Raw genomic sequence first — 23,499 nt, 5'->3', positions numbered from 1 at the left:
TTCTCTTTGCAAGCAAAAAGAAAATCTTCTTGGACTTAATTTAGTCTATGTAATTTTTTCCTCCATTTATTTCTGTTTTTTTTTTTTTTTCCTACCCCCGCCATATTCATGACTTTTTTTGTTTGTTTTAAATCGTATTTTCCTCCATTTAGCTTTGATAAGTGAGGAACGAAACCTGGTTAGATAACCTTTATTTTCATTTTTTTAAATTCATTATGCTTTTTGGTCTGTATTTAGCCGTTATAAAATTCTGTACCCCCCCCCGGAAAATTTTCAAATTATATATATATATATATCGAGAGAGAGAGAGAGAGAGAGAGAGAGAGAGAGAAATCCCAATTACAGTCCGTTTTTACAGATTAACTGTCAGAAGGATCTTAAATGGTAAGAAACTGTTCCTTTATTTTCATGTTACTATGAAGAATACTGCAATAGTGATCTAAAACCTACCTTTTCAAAAGTATTTTCACAAATTAAACATAAAACAAAGAACACAGGGATAGTAACAAACAAATTTTGCATGAACTTAATTCCGTGTTTTGCTAAACAAACACAATCACATTTAATTGCAACGAGTTAACAATCAAGATTAGCCGATTAGATAAGCTAGAAGGAATTTACTTTTTCAGGTCAGAGGTCAGATAATAAAAAAAAATCAGGTTAAATTCAAGTGAATATTTTGAAGAAATACAATTGTTGATGTCTATAAAATGAATACAAATCTTATGTAGTAGAGCTTTTATTGCGCTTTAAAAATACTCTCTTGAAGAGATACGCGAATTGTCAGCCATGTTTATTATGAGGTCATCATCGCAACGTTTGAAACTTCTGGGGTGTATTTCTCGTCGTTACGTGACGTACAGATATTATTTATATTATTTGGATTCTTTGGACTTTTGTTCTCATCTTGAGTGTTATTCCACAACGTTTGAGTTGATGTAAACTCCGACCTTTTTTTTTTTTTTTTTGGTCGAACTCGTGAATCTGCCCTGAATTTTGAATGCAAGAACCCATGGCGTAGTGGATAAAGTACTTGGTAAAATTCAGTTATAACGTTACATTTTTCTGGAGGTTGAAAGTTTAAAATTCAGTGTGGGCGACACTAAAAAAAAAAAAAAAAAAAAAAAAAAATACGAATTACTTAGAATTTCTACTCAGTCATGGCTGACAGAACAAGAGCGTGCTACCCCTGTGGATTAAAAAAAATAAAACGTGAAAATAACACCGATGGTGAGAGCAGTAGTCCGAAGAATCCAAATAATACGGATAATCTGTCTTTATCTCAAAAGTTCAGAAATGTAGTACACATTGTTTGCTTTGTTATTATTGATCGATTGTTTATTGAAATAAAAATATAATCTTACATTAACAAGAACACATTCTGTTTACAAATTGAATAAATGTATCCGATTTCAGATGCATATAAAATCAAATCTTCTCATTGGTCACCAAAGCACAACTCCAAGAATATGGTCTATGTGTACGGATTGCATGGAGGTAATTTGTTATCGTTTTTTTTTTTTTTTCTTTACATGGAAGCCACAGGTAACGAAGGCCGCTCTAGGAAAAAGATTAATGAGCGTTTGGTAGATGGTGGGACAACATTGATGATCAGTAATGGTGGAACTTGGGTTGGGTTTAATTATATAAGACGGTTCAACAAAAACTTATTTACATTAGACTTGAAAACGAACATGTTATAGTCAGCTGAGAAGCAGCCCCATGGTACAGAACGGACAGTTCTAGGAAAGAAACTTTGCTCATGTACTTCTCGTTTAGTTTTACGCACAGATACAGAGTTAGGGAAATTGTTGACAGTTGTTGTAGCTAGGCAAGTATTTGTTAATTTTACAAAGGGAAGGACCACAGATTGAAGCTCAGTCGAGCACCTACCATAAAAATAACGATAGAGCAGAGATAGACTTGCAACATTCCTTCTGCGAGAAAGAGGTAGTAGGAAAGTGCCCACTAGATTTCAAAGACAGTGTTTTGTCGGGTTTCTTATTTTAATATTTTGTTTATTTTTACTTGTTACTCGAGACTAGAGTTTACAACAGCTATGTCCGTTCTACATGAAATTCTAATGACCATGAATGCAGAAAGCTGACCGAGTTTTTTTTTTTTTTTTTTTTAAGGAAAACTTTGGGTTGTCCATTCCCTCCAAGGTGCTAAAATGACCCCAAAGGGAATTTTATACCTAAAATGTCCTTAGTTTTTGCTGAACGCTTATATAAAGTTAAGATTAATAATTATTTCCATGAAACCAGCATTGAAATTTCTAGTTTGTGAAAGTGATCACTAAGATCATCACTTTCTCACACCTGCGGCTATTTTCTATCTCTACAAATCAACTCTCAAACCATTATATTTGGGCTGGTGAATCTTTGCATCATTTGAGGGTTGTTAAGGTACAAAAATGTATCTGTAATTTGAGTGACATCACCCTTTCTTCTTTTCCTTCTCACTGACGTGATGTTGCTAGTCTCAGTCTTTCCTATAGATACTATTATGGAATGTGTTCTTCAGAATTGTCTGATATATTCCCGGCTTCCTTTGTTCCAGCTCGTTTTATTAGTTCATCTAGTGTTCTCCATCAATTTGCTGTTTTGATACCTAATTGCAATACAGCTTCCTATTTCAGTAGCTTTTTTCCCCAAGAATTACAGGCTGGTGGAACTCTCTTCCTGCTGACTGTTTTCTTCCTACCTATAACATTGGTCTTTTCAAGGCTAAAGCCTATAGCCATCTTTCATTCCTGTTAGCATTACGCCTTGTCTGGACCCCCCCCCCCCCAAAAAAAAAAGATAGTGGAAAATACTGGATCTTTTAACCAGAGTAACAGAGTTACAAGATATAAGGTCCGACTTCTGATTCTAACTCCCATGGTTCTAAAATATTTAATTTCAACTCATTACTTTAAAATCTTCTAGTATCAAAATTAAGATTGCCAGTTGATTCTTTGGAGAGTAATAAAATAGGACTCAAACTTCTAGAATTACTAGCCTGGGTGCCCGGCGTTGCCCGGGTGTTTGGAGGTGTGTCTTAAAAAAAAAAAAAAATAAAAAAATAGTAGTAGGCAGGCAGGCTCGAACCCATGACGCAAAGATGGAAAAAAAAAAGTGAAAGAAAATCTGACGTCTTACCAAGTACTCCATGACGCGACCGGAAGTTCAGAACGCTCAAATTAGCCAAAGTCAATCTAACCGATACGATGACTTGCAAAAATACTTTGCAAAAAATCAACCCCTCTTTGTAAAAAAACTGCCCAGTTGAGGGTGAAAGAAATTAATGTTTTTGGCCAAGTTTTCGATATTTGCCGTCGAGCTTCAAAATGATACTGATCTCGTGAAAATCTGTCGCCTCTGTTGAAAGTTTTAGACAGACATACATAGATAGATACATACATACATTTAAACAGACAGATGAGATTTATATAATAGATTATGAGTCAGACATCAACTCCTTCCAAAATCCCTTACGCCAACATTCTGCTTTTCACAAATATCTAAAACTACACTAATTAGGTCTCCCACCTAAAGTTTTGATTAATGGTTCAAGCAATAGTGATCACAGGGGGAGACAACTCCTACCATAGTTGTTTTTTCCTTTTTAAATTCATCTTTTCCACTTTTGATAGTGATCGTAAATGAGTAGAAAACCTGTCTTACTTACTCATAAAAGGTGGACACAGGGGACTTGTCTGTGTAAGGGTAAATATTTATTCTAGAACTTATATAAAGGCGTTATTTTTCATGGTGTTATGATTGGCAAGAAGTCAGAGATACAGAGCAGTACCTCTCACTATTGCTCATGAATAATAATAACAATAATAAAAATATGGGCGCAGTCAAATATCGGATAAATTGATTGTGTGCAATTTTATCTTGAAAGAAATTTTTTTTTTTTTCTTCAAAATAAATGAATTTCTAATATTAAGTATTTGTCAATCTAGACTAAAAACATATTACCATCGCTTTCTTTAATTTTGAAAAAAAAAACGTGATCACATGTTAGTTTATAGTTGGAGTGAGAATTAGTGAGAAATACAGGGTTAGAGCGTGGCTACTGTAATATGATGGCCTAGCGACGACGATAATTTAGTCCGGTGACGTCATGAACATCGGTCTGTTGAAATTTGGTCATGTGTCTCATGACTAAACCGGAAGTTGGTTTAAAGTTTTGGAAGGTTAAATAAATTTAAACATGCTGTCGAGATGTATAGTTCCAAAATGCCGAGGTAACTACGAAAATTGACCAAAAAAGTTACCGTGTTTTCATTTCCCCCAAAAAAGGAAATAATTTACCAGTGGATAATGCAATAAAAAGAAAGGATTTTACTCCATCTAAATAAAGCAGAGTAAGTGTTAAAATGTTTGAGACATTTATAAAAAAAAAAAAAAAAAAAAAAAAAAAAAAAAACGCACTTTTTTTTTTAATTTATTTATTTATTTTTTTAGAACGTATTTTAAATTAAAAATGAAATCATTTCTCTTTTTAGTCAACTATTTTACTGTGCAATATTTATATCAGCGTGAAATAGATTAAACTTTTTAAAGTTTATGACCGTTTTTGTTATCCCAAAAGCTTATTAATAATTATTTGTGGTAAATGTCGTGGCCCTGTTGGTGTCAGAATTTTGAATATACTTCCAAAATAAACTATTAAAATTGTTTAAAAAAATAATAGAAATATTTTTTATTTAAAGTGTTTACAAAATGCCGGCAATAAAAAATAATATTTCTATTATTTTTTTAACAAATTTAATATATTTTGGAAGTATATTCCATAAAGAAAATAAACAACCCACTCTAAACGGAGAAATCACGAGTTTTGTATATGTTATTCGCAGTTTTGTGTTAGGGTTGTCAAAAATTCCCTTCCAAATTCTGATACTGCTAGTGGCGCTGTAAACGAAAATAACGTTTAAAATTACGGCCAACGAGTAGTTTCTAAGATATGAAGAAATGTTAGTTTTAAAAAATGGGGGATTACTTTTCTATAAAAATTTAACGTAAAATGAGTACCCACTTTATGGCCATCGTTTTTTTTTAGGGCGCTTTCTTTTTAACAAATAAAAGCGAAGAAAAATGAGTATGGCCACCTTTATGTTGGGGGTTGGGAGTCAACGTACAATGAACACAGTTTAATGTAAAATGAGCACCCCCTTTCAAAAAGTGTACCTATTTACTATGCCTCCCCACGGGACAGAGTTAGACACCAGGCAAAAAGTGTAAACAAAATTTTTGTCGGGGAGAGGGAGGCAACTGTAGGTGCTCATTTTATGTTTAATTGTGTTCATTCCTACATCAAAGAGGCACTTCACCTTGTTTGAGGCGAAAATGTAAAAAAAAAAAAAAAAAAAAAAAAATTGGCCATAAAGTGGGTGGTAGTTTTAGGTTAAATTATCCCCCCCCTTTTTTTTTAAACTAACATCTCTTTATATATTGGAAATTACTAGTTTGCCGTAATTTTAAACATTATTTTCGTTTTCAGCATCCCTGAAAACCTATAAAAGTGGTAATTTAAAAAGATTTTTCGAGGGTGGACGTATTCTGCACATTTACCTTATTTCTTTATTTTATCGTTTTTTGTCATGTAATTTTCTTTTTTTTGTATTAAGTCAAACATGGTACGATTTTCTTTATTTCTTTAGGTATGTCAACTTCATTTTCGACCTGAAGACATACAGCGAGAGGCATCAGCATTTAATGAAAGGACTGGAAAGACAATTAGTGTTAAATTAAAAAATCCCTATCTTAAGGATGGTGCTATTCCTCGAATATTACCAAACTGTCCCTCCTATTTATCGTCATCAACCACTTTTAGAGTCTCTTAACGCAAAGAAAATGCGTTTAGAAAATCCTGCTCTTAAGCGTGCATTATGTAAAAGTGTTGCTGATGAGTTAGAGTTACACAGAAACGTAAAACTTTCCATAATATTGATGATTTAGAAAAAAAATTAATGTTTATAGATAAAAATTGTTGGACTTCTATTAGGCAAGACAATACCATCATTATATGCCATATAAAGAGATGCCCATACCCAAAAATAAAAATGTCTATGGTGATTGAACCGGACTTGGCTGTTAGAGTATTCTGTAGTGATGTGGAAATGAGTGCTATAGGGGGGTATAGAATTCCTAAGCATGTAACAGAGGAAAATATTCTGCAGATTTTGATGGAAAATATGAAAAAAAATGGACATCGAAGAACAGGAAATGAAAACTTCTAATATAAGTTCTTTATTAAAATTAATTTTATTTTTGCTATTAGTGCAAGATGAATCATTTAAATATTTTAATGCTATTAAGTTCATATATGAACAAGTTAACATAATGACAATGAATAAGGTTAATTATTCGAGTGAAATGATGGTATTTTCTTCCTTATTATATAACTTTGCTATACCCAAATGATATAACTAATAATTTTGTCTTATATAATTATATAGTTATAAATAAACTTACAAAATGCGATTCTTTCTTACATTCGATTCATCAGAGAAAATTAGCCATATACATAACTTTAAATATTTTGGCTGATCAAAATCGATTATTTCATGTTGACTCCTGTGATGAGGGTCACACTATTCAGCAAATTGAAAAATGCTGATATGGAGTTCATCGAATTCCTTTATAAACAATTTTTGTCGCAAAGAGAATGACAATATTAGTAAAAAAAAAGAAAAAAAAAAAAAAAAATCAGAAAAAGAAAAATTCAAGCATTTAATTAAATTCTACAACATTTAATTTGAAACGTTTGATTATATTTCCCATATGTTGAAATTCTGAGATTCTGGGGAAAAAATGCAACACTTTCATCATTGGTTTTAGTTGGGTTTTTTATTTTATTTTTTATTTTTTTTTTTTTTACTGCATGTTTATCATTTTTTGGTTATTTACTGCAGAATCAAATAATTTTGGAAAAAGTTTTTAAGTTTCAAGTTTTTTTTTTATCTTCAAATATTTATTCATAGTGTTTGGTATGATTGTTTTTAGAAAAAAAAAATGTTTTTGACTTTGTAGAAAATTATTGAGTTTTACAAAGGGAAAGGAAAAACATCAATGTTTGGTCCATTTTTGGTCAGGAAAGCAATACATTCATACAGCCTGATCTGGTAGTACCAAATGCCTTAACAGGTATTAACACTATGCTTAAGTGAACCTGGGAGCAACTTCGAGGCAACTCCACATCCCCCCCTCCCCAACGGGCCTCACGAGTGGAGGTCTTTTAAAGCCATACTCAGGACCTTGAATCTAAATTCTAAAATCCAGTCAATATAATTAAATGTAGTCCTCTGCCGTCTATGCTCTCTTCTCTTTCTTCCACTGCTGGTGACTCCTTTCCTCTCACTTCTTTCGATCCATGCTTTTACAGTTCTTCAGCAGCTGCAATCTTCAGCCAGAGATATCAAGCACTGGATCCATGTTACCTACCCTCATGTTTCGATTGCAAACATTCAAAGACAGATCTTTCTGCTGGTTTGGAGCTAGTTGCATGCTTGCCAAAAAAATATTTTTTGGTATCCTCCAATCATCCACTAATCTGGCATGGATAAGCCACCAGAGTCATGATTGAGTGAGCAGAGAAAAACATGCTTGAAATGTTTGCATGATCAAGAATGGTCTTGTCCGAGATGTGGTTCTGTCAGGTGGTTCCTAAGATTCTTCCGAAGTTGCACAGATGGAAGGTGTTAAAGCTGTTCTTTTTGCGAGCATAGAGGGCCTATGATTCACTGCTATAAAGTAGCACGCTGAGCACACGAACCAATATAAAATCATCTTGAAATTAATAGTCAGTATCTAATTGTTCCAGATTCTTTGTCAAACGAGCCATAGTTGTTGCTGGCTTGTTGGATATGTTTGTGGAGTTCTGCGTCCAGGGAGAGATTGCCAGAGATTGTAGAGCAGAGATATGTAAAATCTTTGTGTGTATTTGCCAAGTGTGATATTTGGGCTGTTGCTTACATCTTGGCCAAGAATAATAGTCTTTTTTAGGCTGATGGTTATGCCAAATTCTCTGCAGACGTGTATAAAGCGGTTAATAAATCACTGTAAAGCATCGTGTACATACATGATTATTACTATAACTACTTTTAATATCTACAGACATGAGTGTTTCATCCTTTCGGGAATTATCAGTGCAGGGAGTTACGATTACTACCGGTCGAGGGATTCAAATCCAGCCACAAAGCCATCTTTGACTCCATTAACAAGGAACAATCCCCTCGGCCAACATGAACCGTGGTAAGAATTTAGTTAAAATTAACATTTATAAATCATAAATGTCATTCAAATAGGTCTAGAGTGATCAAGTGATTTTAATATCACGATCTACACATGTGAGCTAAGTGACAAACTTTTTTCATTATATATATATATATATATATATATATATATATATATATATATATATATATATAGAGAGAGAGAGAGAGAGAGAGATGATCCCTGAAATAACATTAGGACTATTGTGAATTCAAGAAAGCAAGTTGATGCAGCAATTGCAGGTGATTAAATGACTTACTGACTAAATAGTTTTCTAACGAATGATAAAAAAAAAATATAAAAATTAAATAAGTTTTTTCATATAGTTTTTAAAGGGTAAATAACTTTCAAGATTAATATGTTACAGTTTATCTTCCTTTTTTCTTTTTGCTCCCCCCCCCCAACAAAAGGAGGGAGGACCACGTCTTTTTCACTTTCCTCAATAACTACGCCTTGGAATTTTTTGAAATTTTGCACAAACATTAAGCATGATACGAGTAAAAAAGTAGAACGGATTTTCCAGGAAAACTTTGGTTGCCACCCTCCCTAGGGATGCCTTTCGGATTAAAATAGCTAAAAATTGACACTTTTGTGCCTATTCAAAAAAAAAAAAAAAAAAAAAAAAAATGATGCCTTGGGCTTTTATAAAGCTTTCTGAAAAGTTGTAACTAACTGATTTCTGTATAATTTTGTTTGTCTATACTTTGCGATAATTCTTGGGTGTGTCCCAGGGGCTCTTTTAGGGCTAATAAAAACACTCCATTTTTGGGACTATTTTGCTGTATTTGTCCAAAATTTTCTGTGTATGTTTATTTAGCAGTTTTGCATGGTGCTGAACTCAAATTTAAATATGTTAAGGCCTTGGGGACTTTTGGGGCTAAATGGGGAGGGGGAATGATGACCTTAGTCATTTCTTTTTTTGCATGGTGCAGAACTCAAATTTACATATGCACCGTTTGTTCATTTTCACCAGGATTTGCCATCCCCTGGTGACTTTTTGGGCTAAATGGGAGGAGGGTGGCGCAAATGCTGAACTTAGTCATTTTTTTTCTATGCTTTGTTCACTGTGCACTCTTGGGGGACCATGCATGCTTCACTGTTTTTTTGTTTTTTTTAATAAAATCAAGGTAGAATAAATACTGGTAGTGATAGAACCAACGCGTCATGAGTATGCCTAATATATTGATATATTCCAAAATTTATTATGAAAAAAGAAAAAAAAAAAAATGTTTTCTTTCATTTCCCAAAAGAGAAAAGTTCATCTATTCAGTCAGTGGAAAGAGTCAGATGAAATTTAATATTAGGCACATAAAAAATACAGTGGAAATACTAGTAGGTTGATAAAGAGAGGTTGTGATACCATTGGAATACAGAATGGAGCAGGTTCAAATGCGATTAATGGAGTAAGTCATTTCTGTCATTACTAACCAACAGAGCATTACCACTAATGGCCAAGGACAGAGTCTATCAGCCATATATATGCAGTGTGATGATGTATGAAAGTGAAACCAAGTCAGTGAAGGTTGAGGATATGTGTTGCATGGAGTGAAATGATATGACAATGATATGATGGATGTGTAATAAAAGTCTTAAAAGATAGGCTTAGATTTGATAAGCTCAGAGGAAGAATAAATCTGGACAGTATATGGAGATGCGTGAAAAACAGGAAACTTTGATCGTATGACCATGTTGAAAGAATGGACAAGAGTTCGGGGGGGGGGGGTTAGTAGATGCAGAGCAGTTTAAGTAGAAGATCCAGTTAAGAGAAAGCCAAGGAAAACATGAAAAAAAGGGTGATAAAAATGGAGTTGAGAGAAAGAGTGGCAAAATGAAGACCTGGACAGGTTAGTTTGGAAGTCAATTTCTTAAAGCCGTCCAACACATGTCAGTATGTAGAACAGACGTTAAACCGAATATGATGATGAGGATTTCTTTCATTTACTATTTTGTCTAGATAATTTCAAAATTTGTCTGAAAATCTGACGCAGACAAAGTGAATAGAAGTTTCGCTTTCGGTGAGTAATGAGAGATGATCCTTCTGTAATTATACGTAGCGTTTATAATAACATCAATTAGCAAGGTAACTAGTGTGATTAAGAGTTGCTTAATTACACACAACATACACCGATACAAATCTACGCAGTCGTGTCTATTTTCTCCATGTACATAAATACAGAAATCCAGCAGAAACATTCAGCATCATAAATATACAAAAACCCTTTTCCTGCTGATTGCAATATGTTACTATTTCTGTGCATTTCTAGAAGGTCCACCTTTCCAGGTTTTCTTTGATAAGGGGGTTAGTTTATTGCTAATTGCCTGAAATACCTCTCAGAAAATGTCTACGGGACTACCCAGGCATTTTTTGTAGGCCACAGTGCTCCTTTTCGGAGGTGCTGGCACTTCAGTCAAACTTTCCGACCCGTCTCTCCATCTTCCTGATGTGGGAGGGAGAGAAATAACATCAAATAAGTTATTTAGTAGTGGAAACATTGAAAACCAACATTTGGTCAGGAACAAAGTGTTGTATCTGTTCTGATATTAAACTTGATTTCTATTTTTTTTTTCTCTGTCAGTCGAGGAGAAATCCTTCTAGACTAATAAGGCAATTTTTATTTTTGTCCCAATCAAGAGTACACCTATTTGGGAAGCTGGATTTTCTCCATGTTAAAACACAATCTTGTGTATAACTCTGCCCTTCATCTTGCTCACAATCAGGGTGATGGTGTAGTGCATTTGGATGTTGTCAATAATAATAATAATTAATATAATAACTAACAGGACCTGTGGAAATTCCACAGTGGCATCATTCATATGCAATCTATTGCTATTGGACGTTCTGTAAGCATTCAACATGAATGGAGACCTCGCGATATTATTGTAGCCATTTTGTTAAAACTGTAAACGTATTTGGTTGGTTGGTTGTTTTACGGCATATCAACCCTTTCCGGGTTATTTAATGCCGAATCTAAAGATTTTGAAGAAAAATGTTTTTAATAGAATATATTTGTTGTTTTCACATCGGTTTCTATTTAACCCATAGTTGGGACCCTAACAGGTACTACCACTCCGGGTCAGAGTGGACCTGGGAGCAATGGTAATTAAAGGGTGGTTCCACACTCCCCAAAGCCCACAAGCTGGGGCCTCACCACTGGATATAGTTTAAGGTCATATCCAGGACCCCCATTGAGGGACTTTTACCCTCTGCAGGGGGGCAGTCGGCGTATTCTAATGCCCCACCGACAGGGCCAGTAGAAGTATTTATCTAAGTAACCTGGTTATTACAGTTTATGTCCAATATCCTTATAGGAGTCTGTAGCATATTTTCATTGTATGGACGGCCGACGCGAACGGAAACCCCACAATATCATTTACCATCTTTAGACGGAACAGATACTACCATTGGATCCTTGCTAAAAAACGAAGGAAGTATATTTTAGTTTCACGGACAGCCAAAAAGTGACTTTTTTTTTTTTTTACATTGCGTCTGATGATCGGGAGATCCTATTTATTAAAAAGGATGATAGAAAGTGATAACATACTACAACCATTAAATTAGCGTATCTATATACTAATTTAATGTTCGTGGTATGTTATCACCTATCCTCCTTTTTAATAAATAGGATAATTCAAGCGAATAAATTATAATCTGAAAACCATGACCCAGGTACCTACGTTAAAAGGTACTACGGTATAAATAGATAATAATAAAATATGCAACATCTATAAATATAAAAGCGAAAATGTTTGTGTGTGCGTTTTCGTGTATATCCAAGAAAGGCTTTTTTCCAAGAACCGATTGGTCACCTCACAGCTTCTTAAAACTTCATATGATAATATTTACGAGTTAACAACCGGGGTCGCCTGTCTATTTAATTTGCCCGACTTTCAAAAAATAAATATTCAACATCTTTCGATCGCCGCATGTGCATTAAGCTTTTTCGTATAAAAAAAGAAGCGAAGAGACTCGCGGTAAATAAAACACTGTCCCGCACTCAAAGTTGACGTCATTAAGTCACCAAAAACGGGTACCTGCCGTTAAACGTCGCACGTTTTTTTTTTTTTTTTTTTTTTTTTTCACTACATTATTTTTTTCCAACTGCGCGTCAAGGCTTCATTTTTTTTTTAAAAACAAACACCCGGGACACCCGGGCAACGATTTTTGTTTTCATTTACCCAAAAAACACACACACACCTACAAACACCCGGGCAACGCCGGGTACCCCCCGCTAGTGTTAAATAAAACTAAGCGTTTTTGTTTTTACTTTCGACATGTGTTTTTATCCTTTATTATGTTCGAAAGCTTTGTTTCAATCTGTGATCATGGCTCATCAGTTGTAATTTTTTGATGACAATAATTAAACCACCATGAGTAAAAAGCTACTCAATCTAGCACTCGGAAAAGAGGGGGGGGTCTGTAATATAGCTATTAAAGCTGTATAATTAAGTATTTCTCTTTTGATCACACTGCATACCAAATCTAGTTTCAATTTTAATCAACAGTTACGGAACCTCTAAATCTTTACTATTAATAAAGGTTAATTACCTGAAAACGCCATCCATGGAACCATCAGTAAAATTTGCAATCCAACCATATTTGATACACATGAATTCCAATAAATTTGGAATTTAGATGCTGTTAGCAGTGGTCACAAAAAGTTGAAATCGAGATTCAGTCCTGAACAGCTAGAATTTGGGTTCTGTTTACGGCGGCTGCGAAAAGTTGAAATCGAGACTCCATCACGAGCAGTTAGAATTTGGATACTGTGCAGGAGTTGATAAGCTGCTTATAACATGGTCGTTTTCAAGTCCAATGTTAACAAATAATTGCAGAGCCAGCCTTTTAAGTAATCAAATTCTCCCCGTTTCGCCTATTGCTTAAAATCCTCTCATAACATTGGTCATCATCCAAGTGAAAATCTCATTAAGCATTTGCCTCAAGTTTTAGAAATCCTTACTTGGCCTTTTGGCTGGGAGTAGAGTGTGGTATCTGTTCTAATGCTGCTACACTTGATCTTTTTTGTCCTCTGAACCAATTTTTATTTTTGTTCCAATTCAGAGTGTCCCTTTTGGGGAAACTGGATTTTTCCCACCAACCTTGTGTCTAACTCTGCCCTCATGGAGCACTTCTACTTAAGTAGCTTGTGGTCTTGATAAGTGGTGATTCATTAGCATATAAAACAACGAAAAACCTGTCATAGCTATACCATATTGTTGACTAGCAACTCTCAAGAGTAGAAAGTAAACCTTGAGTTTACTGTCAGCAGCCTTGTAACTCTGGTTTCCCTTATTTTGTCATTTTGTCCTCACATTCCATGGCCGAAGTTTCTGATAAAGAGGGAAAGAATTGTTGTTTTCTGGGTCGGAATCTATTCATCTAACATTTATCGTTATTTATCGTAACTATTTTTTGACTGATGTATTTAAAATTTTTTAGCTCCTTTACATCAAGTGACTTCATATCCTGTCTGGAGCGAGCTCCATTTAGCAAAAAAAAAAAAAAAAAAAAAAAAAAAAAAAAAAAAAAAAAAAAAAAGCAATGTTTAAATTAGACTTATGTTGAACTTTCACTCGGTGGCCAGTAAGTAAAATGACCACAAGAGATGCTGCGAGCCTGTTATTTTCATGGCAAGTGCTAGACTGAGCTCCAATCTATGGTCCCCCCTCGTCAAACTTACACGAGAAACACTTGTCTAGCTGAAAACACTATCAATAATTTCGCCCACTCTTTATCTATGCCTAAACCTAAACATACATTCCATGAACAAAGCTTCTTTCTTAGAACTGCACACTTGTGGAACTCTCTTCCATTTGCCTGCTTTCCAGTTGACTATAATATGGTTGTCTTCAAGTCCAACGTAAACAAGTTCTTGATGAGCCGTTCCCCTTAAGTAATCCAATTTACCAAATTTCCACTACTAACGATTACTACGTCATTGTCCTATTGACAACTGTACACTTATTAACCTTTATCCGCGAGTGAGATAACTGACTTAAGTGTGACGAACCAAAGAGAACGCTATTAGAAACTTAAGCACGAGAGACCAAACTACATATACAGAGGGTCTCAAAAAAAAAATATACTCACACTTTGTTATTAAGCAATGTCTGAACAATAATGGTCATCAATTTGAACATTTGAGAATATGATTCTTTAATTACATTTATCTTCAGTATTGGAGGCTATTCCATTTCATTCTATCTTCATAAATAAAAATTTATTGTCATTTGAAGTGAGAGTACATTTTTGGAGATACTGTGTGTGTGTGTGTGTGTGTGTGTGTGTGTGTGTGTGTGTGTGTGTGTGTGTAGTTGGTCGTTTTGTTTTACAGCGTATCAACCTATTTTGAGTCGTTTAACCCAGATATATATATCTATATATATAAAAGCGAAAATGTATGTATGTATGTATGTATGTATGTGCATGTGTATGTTTGGATGTCTGCTAAAAACTTGACAGACGCGGCGAAGATTCACAAACTCGGTATCACATCGAAGCTCCATCCTTTGCTCGAAAAATATCAAAAAATTGGCCCGAAATCGACAATTTTCGACGGGGAGGGGGTGGTCAACAAAAACGGTCCTCTCGTGACAATGACCGATTCTACGCATGCGGCAGATGACGTCGTGACCTGATTTACTTTAAATAGTTGAAAAACTGAACAAATTTCATGTACGTCTATATAAAAGCAAAAATGTGTGTATGTATGTCTTGCAAAAACTTTCGACACGGTAACAAATTTTCGGCAGATAGGTATCATTTTAAAGTTCCAACCTTCGCCCGATAAATATCGAAAAATTGGGCAACACATCAGGTTTGTACAAGGAGGGGTGCCGAAAAAATTGTTCCTTCATTTTCTCTGCTCCTGCTACTACGACAATGACGGCATGTTTGACCTAGAAAACGTTGACGTTAGTTTAAAACCACCTACAAGTGTTTTTAAAGGTTTAATTTTATCCGTTCTCAGTTGTATGTCTCTTTGGCGTAGGGGTAACGTGTCGGGCATTTTTTTTTCCGCCTTAGCCTCGATGTTTCTGGTTCTAGCCTATCTTTCTACCTAAAGTTTGTTTCCTCTTTTACACTTTTTTTTTTTTTTTTTTACACGTTTGTTCGCTGTTTTGCTTTGTATTGGTTTTTCCAATTTTTCTTAACATTGTGTTTTTTTTTTTTAATAATATTAAAACAGGGTCACCCTCTCCTACATACACTCCCTCAAACATCCGGGCAACGCCGGGTACCCCCCGCTAGTTACTTATAAAACAATAAGAGTGGAAAATGAAGTCACAAAAACTATATATTGGTAAATATAGAATGGTTCATTTATTTAATAAAGGTATAAAAACATTTAGTTGCGGGATAGAGGCATAAAGAGTCCCCTCTATCCCCCAACTGAATGTTTGTATACCTTTATTAAATAAATGAACCATTCTATGTTCACCAGTATATAGTTTTTGCGACTTCATTTTCCACTCTTATTGTTTCCTGTATAAGCTCCAATAAAATTTGTTGAGCTTTATATTATCCCGATCAGTCTCTTCCTATAAAATTGATTTTATTCTCCTAACTCTCTAAAGTATATACTTTAGAATATTAACAATTATTTTTATACCTACAGACACTAGTGTTTCATGCTTTCACAATCATCAGTGTGGAAACTGACAATCATTACTGGTTGGGAGATATGAACCCAGCTATAAAGTCACCTTTGACTCCATTTGCTAGGATATTACCTCCAAGCCAGCATCAATTGTCATGAGAAGGCGAATTAAACACCTATAATTGCCAAATGAGAACACAAAGTGTTCTAACAACAGGGAAGTCATGAATATTGTATAACGTTAGTTTATTGCATATATATTTTTTTTTTATTATTTCCCCAGATAGGGCTCAACTTTATTAAAATTAAAGGGATTTTTAGATATAAATAAAACGACAGATCAGGGTTATAACATGCCATGATTTAATATCGATTTTAGAGGGGGAAAAAAAAAACAAAAACAAACTTGCACGTGTTTCTGTAAAAAATAAATAAATAAAATCATATTTTAACAAATTCAAGCTGCCAAACGAATATCTTCTTTTCAGATATTTTTTTTTTTTTTCACCAGATAGACACTACAATGTCAAGGTGAAGATTCATGTAAATAAGCTTTCAGAAAAAACACAAATAAATATCATTCTGAACTATATAAAAGAACTAGCCTGGGTTCCCGGCATTGCCCGGGTGTTTGGAGGTGTGTGTTGAGCAAAAAAAAAAAAAAAAAAAAAAAAAAAAAAAAAGTGGTAGTAGGCAGGCAGGCTCGAACTAGTACTGCGAAGGAGGGGAAAAAAAATGTGACGTCTTTGCCGTTGCGTCCATCGCCAAACCAGAAGTGGCAAACATTTAAATTAAGGCTAATCAATCGAAAAGAGGGTATTACTTTTGAAAATATCGGTGAAAAAAAGCGACCCCTCCCTGTAGAAAATTGCCCTGTTGAAGGTGAAGGAATTACTGTTTTCAACCAATTTTTCGATATTTGTCGTCCGAAAGGGCCAAGCTTTAAAACGATACCGATCTCGTGAAAATTTGTTGCCTCTGTCGAAAGTTTTAGGCAGACATACATACATTTTAAACAGACAGGTGAGATATATAAAATATTTTTTTTTATATCATCACACACACTTACACATGAAAATATACATACATGAATTTTCAAAAATCAATTCATGAAAGTAGTAGCACTATTAAAAACGTCTTACCTGAAACACGTTTTCTGATCAGCATAGTAGAATTGAAATCGTAATACTCCAAATACCTGAGGTAAATTGACAACCTGATTGATTGCGATGACTGACTAGAGAGTCAGTCCTACAATGTTCTTCTGCTTTGTTTATTTATATACTAAGCGGGACTGAGCACAGCAGAGGGGGGGATTAATCAGCAGGAGCCAGCACAACACCTGACAATTCAAATCACCTGAAAATCTTTTTAAGACAAGACGACACTCTGCAGAATGTCTCTACTACGCACTGCACACCACAGTGCTTCTACTAACCTAACCAGCAAGACCCACTTTGCTTTTTTTTTCTTCTTTAATGTGGCTTGACACAAAACACCCAAACTGGGGAATAAATCAATTAAGAAATTCAAGACGTACGTATAAATATGACAGGATTACAAATCTATTTTTAAAGGAGGGAAGATTTCTTAAACACATTCTACCAAAAGGATCAGCAACCTCCCCCCCCCCCGTGTGCCGATTCGCTGTATTAATGAATTACGGAATGAGTATGGGTGGGGTGTTGAGCGGATGTAAATCAGATCCATTCTTAAGATATGTCCATTGACATGCTTAGCAATAAAAGTGATATTTCAAACCTAAGCGTGACAGACCAACAGACTGACATTATTATTTTGATCTGTGGACACATTGTCAATTTAAGCTTGACAGACCAAAGAATGTGCTATTGTCAATTTCAGCTTGACAGACCAAAGAATGTGCTATTGTCAATTTCAGCTTGACAGACCAAAGAATGTGCTATTGTCAATTTCAGCTTGACAGACCAAAGAATGTGCTATTGTCAATTTCAGCTTGACAGACCAAAGAATGTGCTATTGTCAATTTCAGCTTGACAGACCAAAGAATGTGCTATTGTCAATTTAAGCTTGACAGACCAAAGAATGTGCTATTGTCAATTTAAGCTTGACAGACCAAAGAATGTGCTATTGTCAATTTAAGCTTGACAGACCAAAGAATGTGCTATTGTCAATTTAAGCTTGACAGACCAAAGAATGTGCTATTGTCAATTTAAGCTTGACAGACCAAAGAATGTGCTATTGTAAATGTAAGCTTCGCGCATGATAGAGCAAAAAAAAAAAAAAAAAAAAAAAGAATACTTCTGCAAAATTAAACATGACAGTCGAAAGACAATGCCGTCAAAAACTTGAGCATGATGAGACGAAACAATGTATGTGATGTCACTGATTTATTACATTGTTACAGTGAGGCTTGAGAAAATAGTTCAGCACGTATAAAAGGTTAAGTACAGGTAAGTGGATGCTTGTCTCAAACGAACAGGTAAATAAAATCCTTAATAAAAAAAACTAAAAAAAACTAAAAACAAGTTTCTATTTTTCATGGATTTATTCCATGTCTAATATAATATCTAATTTTCATGCGAGTAAAACAATATATAAGGATGTTTTACATTTGTATTTTTCTTTTTTATTCATTGGCCATCACCTATCGATGATAAGTATTAAAGTGATGGCAATTAACAAATGATTGCCATCATGAAAGGAATAGGAACAATATGTGGAATGGGGAAAAAGGTTACTTAATAGGAATTGATTATCTATGGGAACGGCTCTAAAAAGTATTTGTTTGCATTAAACTTTAAGACCACCATGCTGTAGTCTGTTGGGAAGCAGACTTGTGGCATCTTGTTTGATCGTATCAATCGTCAGACTAAGCTCTATTTTTGTCAAGTATAAAGGAGGGAAACCCAACAGAAGCTTTAGTTTGGGGAAAGCGTGACCAAGCGGGAACGTTACTTTGGGGAAAGCGTGACCAAGCGGGAACGTTACTTTGGGGAAAGCGTGACCAAGCGGGAACGTTACTTTGGGGAAAGCGTGACCAAGCGGGAACGTTACTTTGGGGAAAGCGTGACCAAGCGGGAACGTTACTTTGGGGAAAGCGTGACCAAGCGGGAACGTTACTTTGGGGAAAGCGTGACCAAGCGGGAACGTTACTTTGGGGAAAGCGTGACCAAGCGGGAACGTTACTTTGGGGAAAGCGTGACCAAGCGGGAACGTTACTTTGGGGAAAGTGTGACCAAGCGGGAACGTTACTTTGGGGAAAGCGTGACCAAGCGGGAACGTTACTTTGGGGGAAAGCGTGACCAAGCGGGAACGTTACTTTGGGGAAAAGCGTGACCAAGCGGGAACGTTACTTTGGGGGAAAGCGTGACCAAGCGGGAACGTTACTTTGGGGAAAGCGTGACCAAGCGGGAACGTTACTTTGGGGAAAGCGTGACCAAGCGGGAACGTTACTTTGGGGAAAGCGTGACCAAGCGGGAACGTTACTTTGGGGGAAAGCGTGACCAAGCGGGAACGTTACTTTGGGGGAAAGCGTGACCAAGCGGGAACGTTACTTTGGGGGAAAGCGTGACCAAGCGGGAACGTTACTTTGGGGGAAAGCGTGACCAAGCGGGAACGTTACTTTGGGGGAAAGCGTGACCAAGCGGGAACGTTACTTTGGGGGAAAGCGTGACCAAGCGGGAACGTTACTTTGGGGGAAAGCGTGACCAAGCGGGAACGTTACTTTGGGGGAAAGCGTGACCAAGCGGGAACGTTACTTTGGGGGAAAGCGTGACCAAGCGGGAACGTTACTTTGGGGGAAAGCGTGACCAAGCGGGAACGTTACTTTGGGGGAAAGCGTGACCAAGCGGGAACGTTACTTTGGGGAAAGCGTGACCAAGCGGGAACGTTACTTTGGGGGAAAGCGTGACCAAGCGGGAACGTTACTTTGGGGGAAAGCGTGACCAAGCGGGAACGTTACTTTGGGGGAAAGCGTGACCAAGCGGGAACGTTACTTTGGGGGAAAGCCTGCCCAAACGGGAATGTTACTTTGGGGAAAGCCTGCCCAAACGGGAATGTTACTTTGGGGAAAGCCTGCCCAAACGGGAACGTTACTTTGGGGATGCGTGCCCAAACCGAAGCTTTACTTAGGGGAAACTTTAGTTTGAGGAAAGAAACTAATGACAAAATTAAGCTAGGTAATTTGAATCATGTGATCCAATACAGGCTGTCGCATACCACTTGAAGCAATAAATAAGCCCAATCTACCACAGATAATAAAATGGAAAAAATACTCAACATGCCAATGCAATAACCTAATAAAGCACTTCATGCAAACAGAAAAGAAAAGTGTAAAACGTATTTTTATACACAATTTATACAAGAAAAAAAAAAGATTGTTGCTTTATATGTTAAAAATGGAAAGGCAAGAACTGACAGTAAATTAACATTAACTCAACATTTTAACTATTTCTGTTCTGAATATAAAAACGTACATTAGTTCCGGACGAAATAATTCTTCATAAACAAATGCTAAAAATTGTTATCAGCATTTTCCCGGTCACATGAACCGTTGTTGCAAACTGGTTGTATCAAACAATGACATGTAAGAATGACTTGAAAGGGAATGCGAGATTAAGTCACAAGAATCACTTGGATTACACTGCTTTCATGGCTATCAGAAAATTGCAGGTGATCCTTTCAATGGACTTCTTCAGGCTTTCTATTATCGACTAGAAAAGAGATGTAAGTTTAACAAAAAAAAATAAATAAATAAAATAAATAAAAAATATGCATAGTAAAAAATTCAGAATAAAAAGGGAAAATATACAGAATGGTATAAAGAAGCACCCTATTTTGTTTTCATTCCAAATTTGTGATTTACAATTTTATCCCCATGTTTTTTCTTTTAAGTGTAGACAACAGGTCTGAGAGATTATTTTTACATTAATATAGATTCAACTGGATGCTACACTATGCAGCAGCGGATAAAAATTATCGAGGCATACTTTGCACACAAAATCAGTTCTTCTGACGCAGCAGCAATACAGGAAAGATTTTGGCAGGGATAATGAACCTGGTAGAAGGATAATTCAACGAATGGTTGTTAAATTTCGAGAGACAAGAAGTGTGGCAGATGGCTACCAAGACCACAATAGTCAACATCATTCAGCCATAATTTCTGACAATATTCAGATTTTACAAGAACGCCTTGAAGAATTGCTTAGAAAATCAACACGCTGTTTCTCATAAGAAACTAGCATTTTGAAAGCATTGATTTTGAGGATCTGCCATCATGATCTTAGTCTCTTTCTTTACAAAATTCAGATCTTGCAGAAGAAAACTGGTCGCATTAAGGCAGAATGAGAAGCATGTTGTGAAGATATCAGTCAATGGATTGAAAATGATCCTGGATTGTTGGATTTTCTTCTGAGACGAGGCTCTCTGCCACTTAAGCAGAATATGGATTTCTGGGCACAGGCTCAGCCCCATGAACATATCCATCATTCTCTTGACCAACATAAGGTGACTGTATGGTGTGCCATCCGATGAAATAGCATCATCAGGCCATACTTTTAAGGAGGAAAATGAGAATTGAAAGACAGTGGACACAGACTTACATTGCACTCATGCAGACAAAGTTTATTTATATACGATAAATGATATTATATACGATATATGATAAAGCTGCATCAAATTTGAAGGATACAATCTTTCGTCGTTCACTAACTATTTGGTGAAAAGTTTTTTCAAAATTCTCCTGTAGGAAAAATTTCATTAAAAAAAAAAAAAAAAAAAAAAAAAAATTCTTTTTTTAGACTATTCTGCATGCTAAGCTTAAACCTAAAATTCTTTCTTTCTCGTACTTAATCTCTAATTTCTGATGCCTCCTTGTAACATATTCACTGCAAGAACTCGTTTTATTACCACAATTGGAAAGAAATTTCCTCTCTTCATTTGTGGTAACTAATATCAAATGGAATTTCCATGAACAGAGTTTCTTTTCAAAAACTTATCTGTGAAACAGTACCTCCTCCATTATATTCTTCATCATTCATCTGAGCATTCATCTCAATCATTACTAGAGCTAGGACAACAGCATATTCTTTTCATTGTTTTGACTCGAGTGTGTATCCGTTGATATCTAATATGCTTTTATATAGAGTGGTGTGGTTCTCAGTTGATTAACTGTGACGGATATATACTCGAGAGTCAAAACAATAAGAATACTCTGTTATAGCCCTAATCATTACCTTTGAGTTGCTCTTGGCTTTGATAGGCAATGACTCATTAGTAAAGAAAAAGAAAAGTTTTCCTTAAACGAAACCTTTATTGGAGCCCTGGAGGTACACAGCAGAGATGAGGAAGATATTGGTTTAAGTGTTGAGGTTGTGTTTTTTCTACGTCTAATATGTGTTATCGGTTTAATAAGCACTCAAAAATGATCAACAGACGAAGTGTCACCCTAAATACATTTATTTAACAACTTACAGATTAAATGGGAATGTAGAAGCCATTGGATGCATGATTATTTGAAGTCTGTGTTATGAGACATTTTTTTTTGTTTACATCTGAAAATAGCTGACATGAACTTCTCAAGGGCGATAACTCTTCTTTAATCCAAGATAGATAATATTTATTTTTTGATGATTGGACTAGTCTATAAATATAAAAGCGAAAATGTGTGTGTGTATGTATGTTCGCTTTTTTGTGTATGTCCAAGAAAGGCTTTTTTTCAAGAAGTGATCGGTCGACTCACTTCTTAAAACATTTTATATCACGCCTAAATGATAATATCTACGAGTTAACAACCGGGGTCACCTGCCTATTTAATTTGCCCGACTTTCAAAAAGATAAATATTCAAGATTTTTCGATCACCGCATGTGCATTAAGCTTTTTCGTATAAAAAAAGAAGCGAACAGACTCGCAGTAAATAAAACACTGTCCTGCACTCAAAGTTGACGTCATTAAGTCATCAAAAACGGGCACCTGCCGTTAAACGTCGCACCTTTTTTTTTTTTTTTTTTCACACTTTATTTTCCAATTGTGCGTCAAGGCTTCGTTTTTTTTTTGTTTTTTTTTTAAACAAACAAACACCCGGCCAACGATTTTTGTTTTCATTTACCCAAAAACACACACACCTCCAAACACCCGGGCAACGCCGGGTACCCCCACCCCTCCCGCTAGTACAAAATAAAGCAAAGTGAATTTTTTTTTCTAAATTTTTCATTGATCATTATAGCTAATGAACCAAAACCTGCATATGCTAATTTGTTTCTACGACCGTTTAAAACAATTTCCGATGCACGTTTTCAGAAAATATGAATTCATTTTGTTCTCTTTCAAATTCTTTTTACATCCTTTTCCCGGCTCAACATCTAACACAGTTATTCATATAGTAAATTGAAGGTATTTTCACTCACATGCTTGCATGTACTCCCACAATAACCCATTTCATCAGGAAATGTTTTTAATAGGTTCACTACATCAGCATACCACTGTGAGTAATTCATTTTAGGCTATCCCTAATGTCTGTCATGTATCTGTAATTTCTTCAATTTGATTGCCACATGTATAGCACAAAATTGAGAACGCACACGCATTACATCGAGTGGTACTACTTACTTGAATTTATTATTATTTACTTGGACTTAATGCTTTTTTTTTTTTA

At 35.5% G+C, this 23,499-nt stretch overlaps 1 protein-coding gene across 12 annotated transcripts in view; it reads right to left on the bottom strand.

Moving 5' to 3' along the window:
• LOC145252590 (cysteine and glycine-rich protein 1-like) overlaps positions 1–23,499 on the bottom strand; it is a 390,115-nt gene that overhangs the window by 155,918 nt on the left and 210,698 nt on the right. The window contains exon 1 of one of the 12 annotated variants that reach the window (XM_080112257.1): positions 17,008–17,150. The exons of the other annotated variants lie outside the window; for them this stretch is intronic. Coding sequence (XP_079968383.1) covers positions 17,008–17,032 — 25 coding nt within the window. The 5' untranslated portion in view covers positions 17,033–17,150. Of the gene's footprint in view, positions 1–17,007; positions 17,151–23,499 lie in introns of those variants that run through there. 12 annotated transcript variants of the gene reach the window in all.

The sequence above is a fragment of the Euprymna scolopes genome, chromosome 29 (genome assembly GCF_053919585.1).
Source record: "Euprymna scolopes isolate OS-2025 chromosome 29, ASM5391958v1, whole genome shotgun sequence".
NCBI lineage: Eukaryota > Metazoa > Mollusca > Cephalopoda > Sepiida > Sepiolidae > Euprymna > Euprymna scolopes.
The sequence above is the reverse complement of the archived record's forward strand: the minus strand, read 5'-3'. Positions and strand labels throughout refer to the sequence as shown.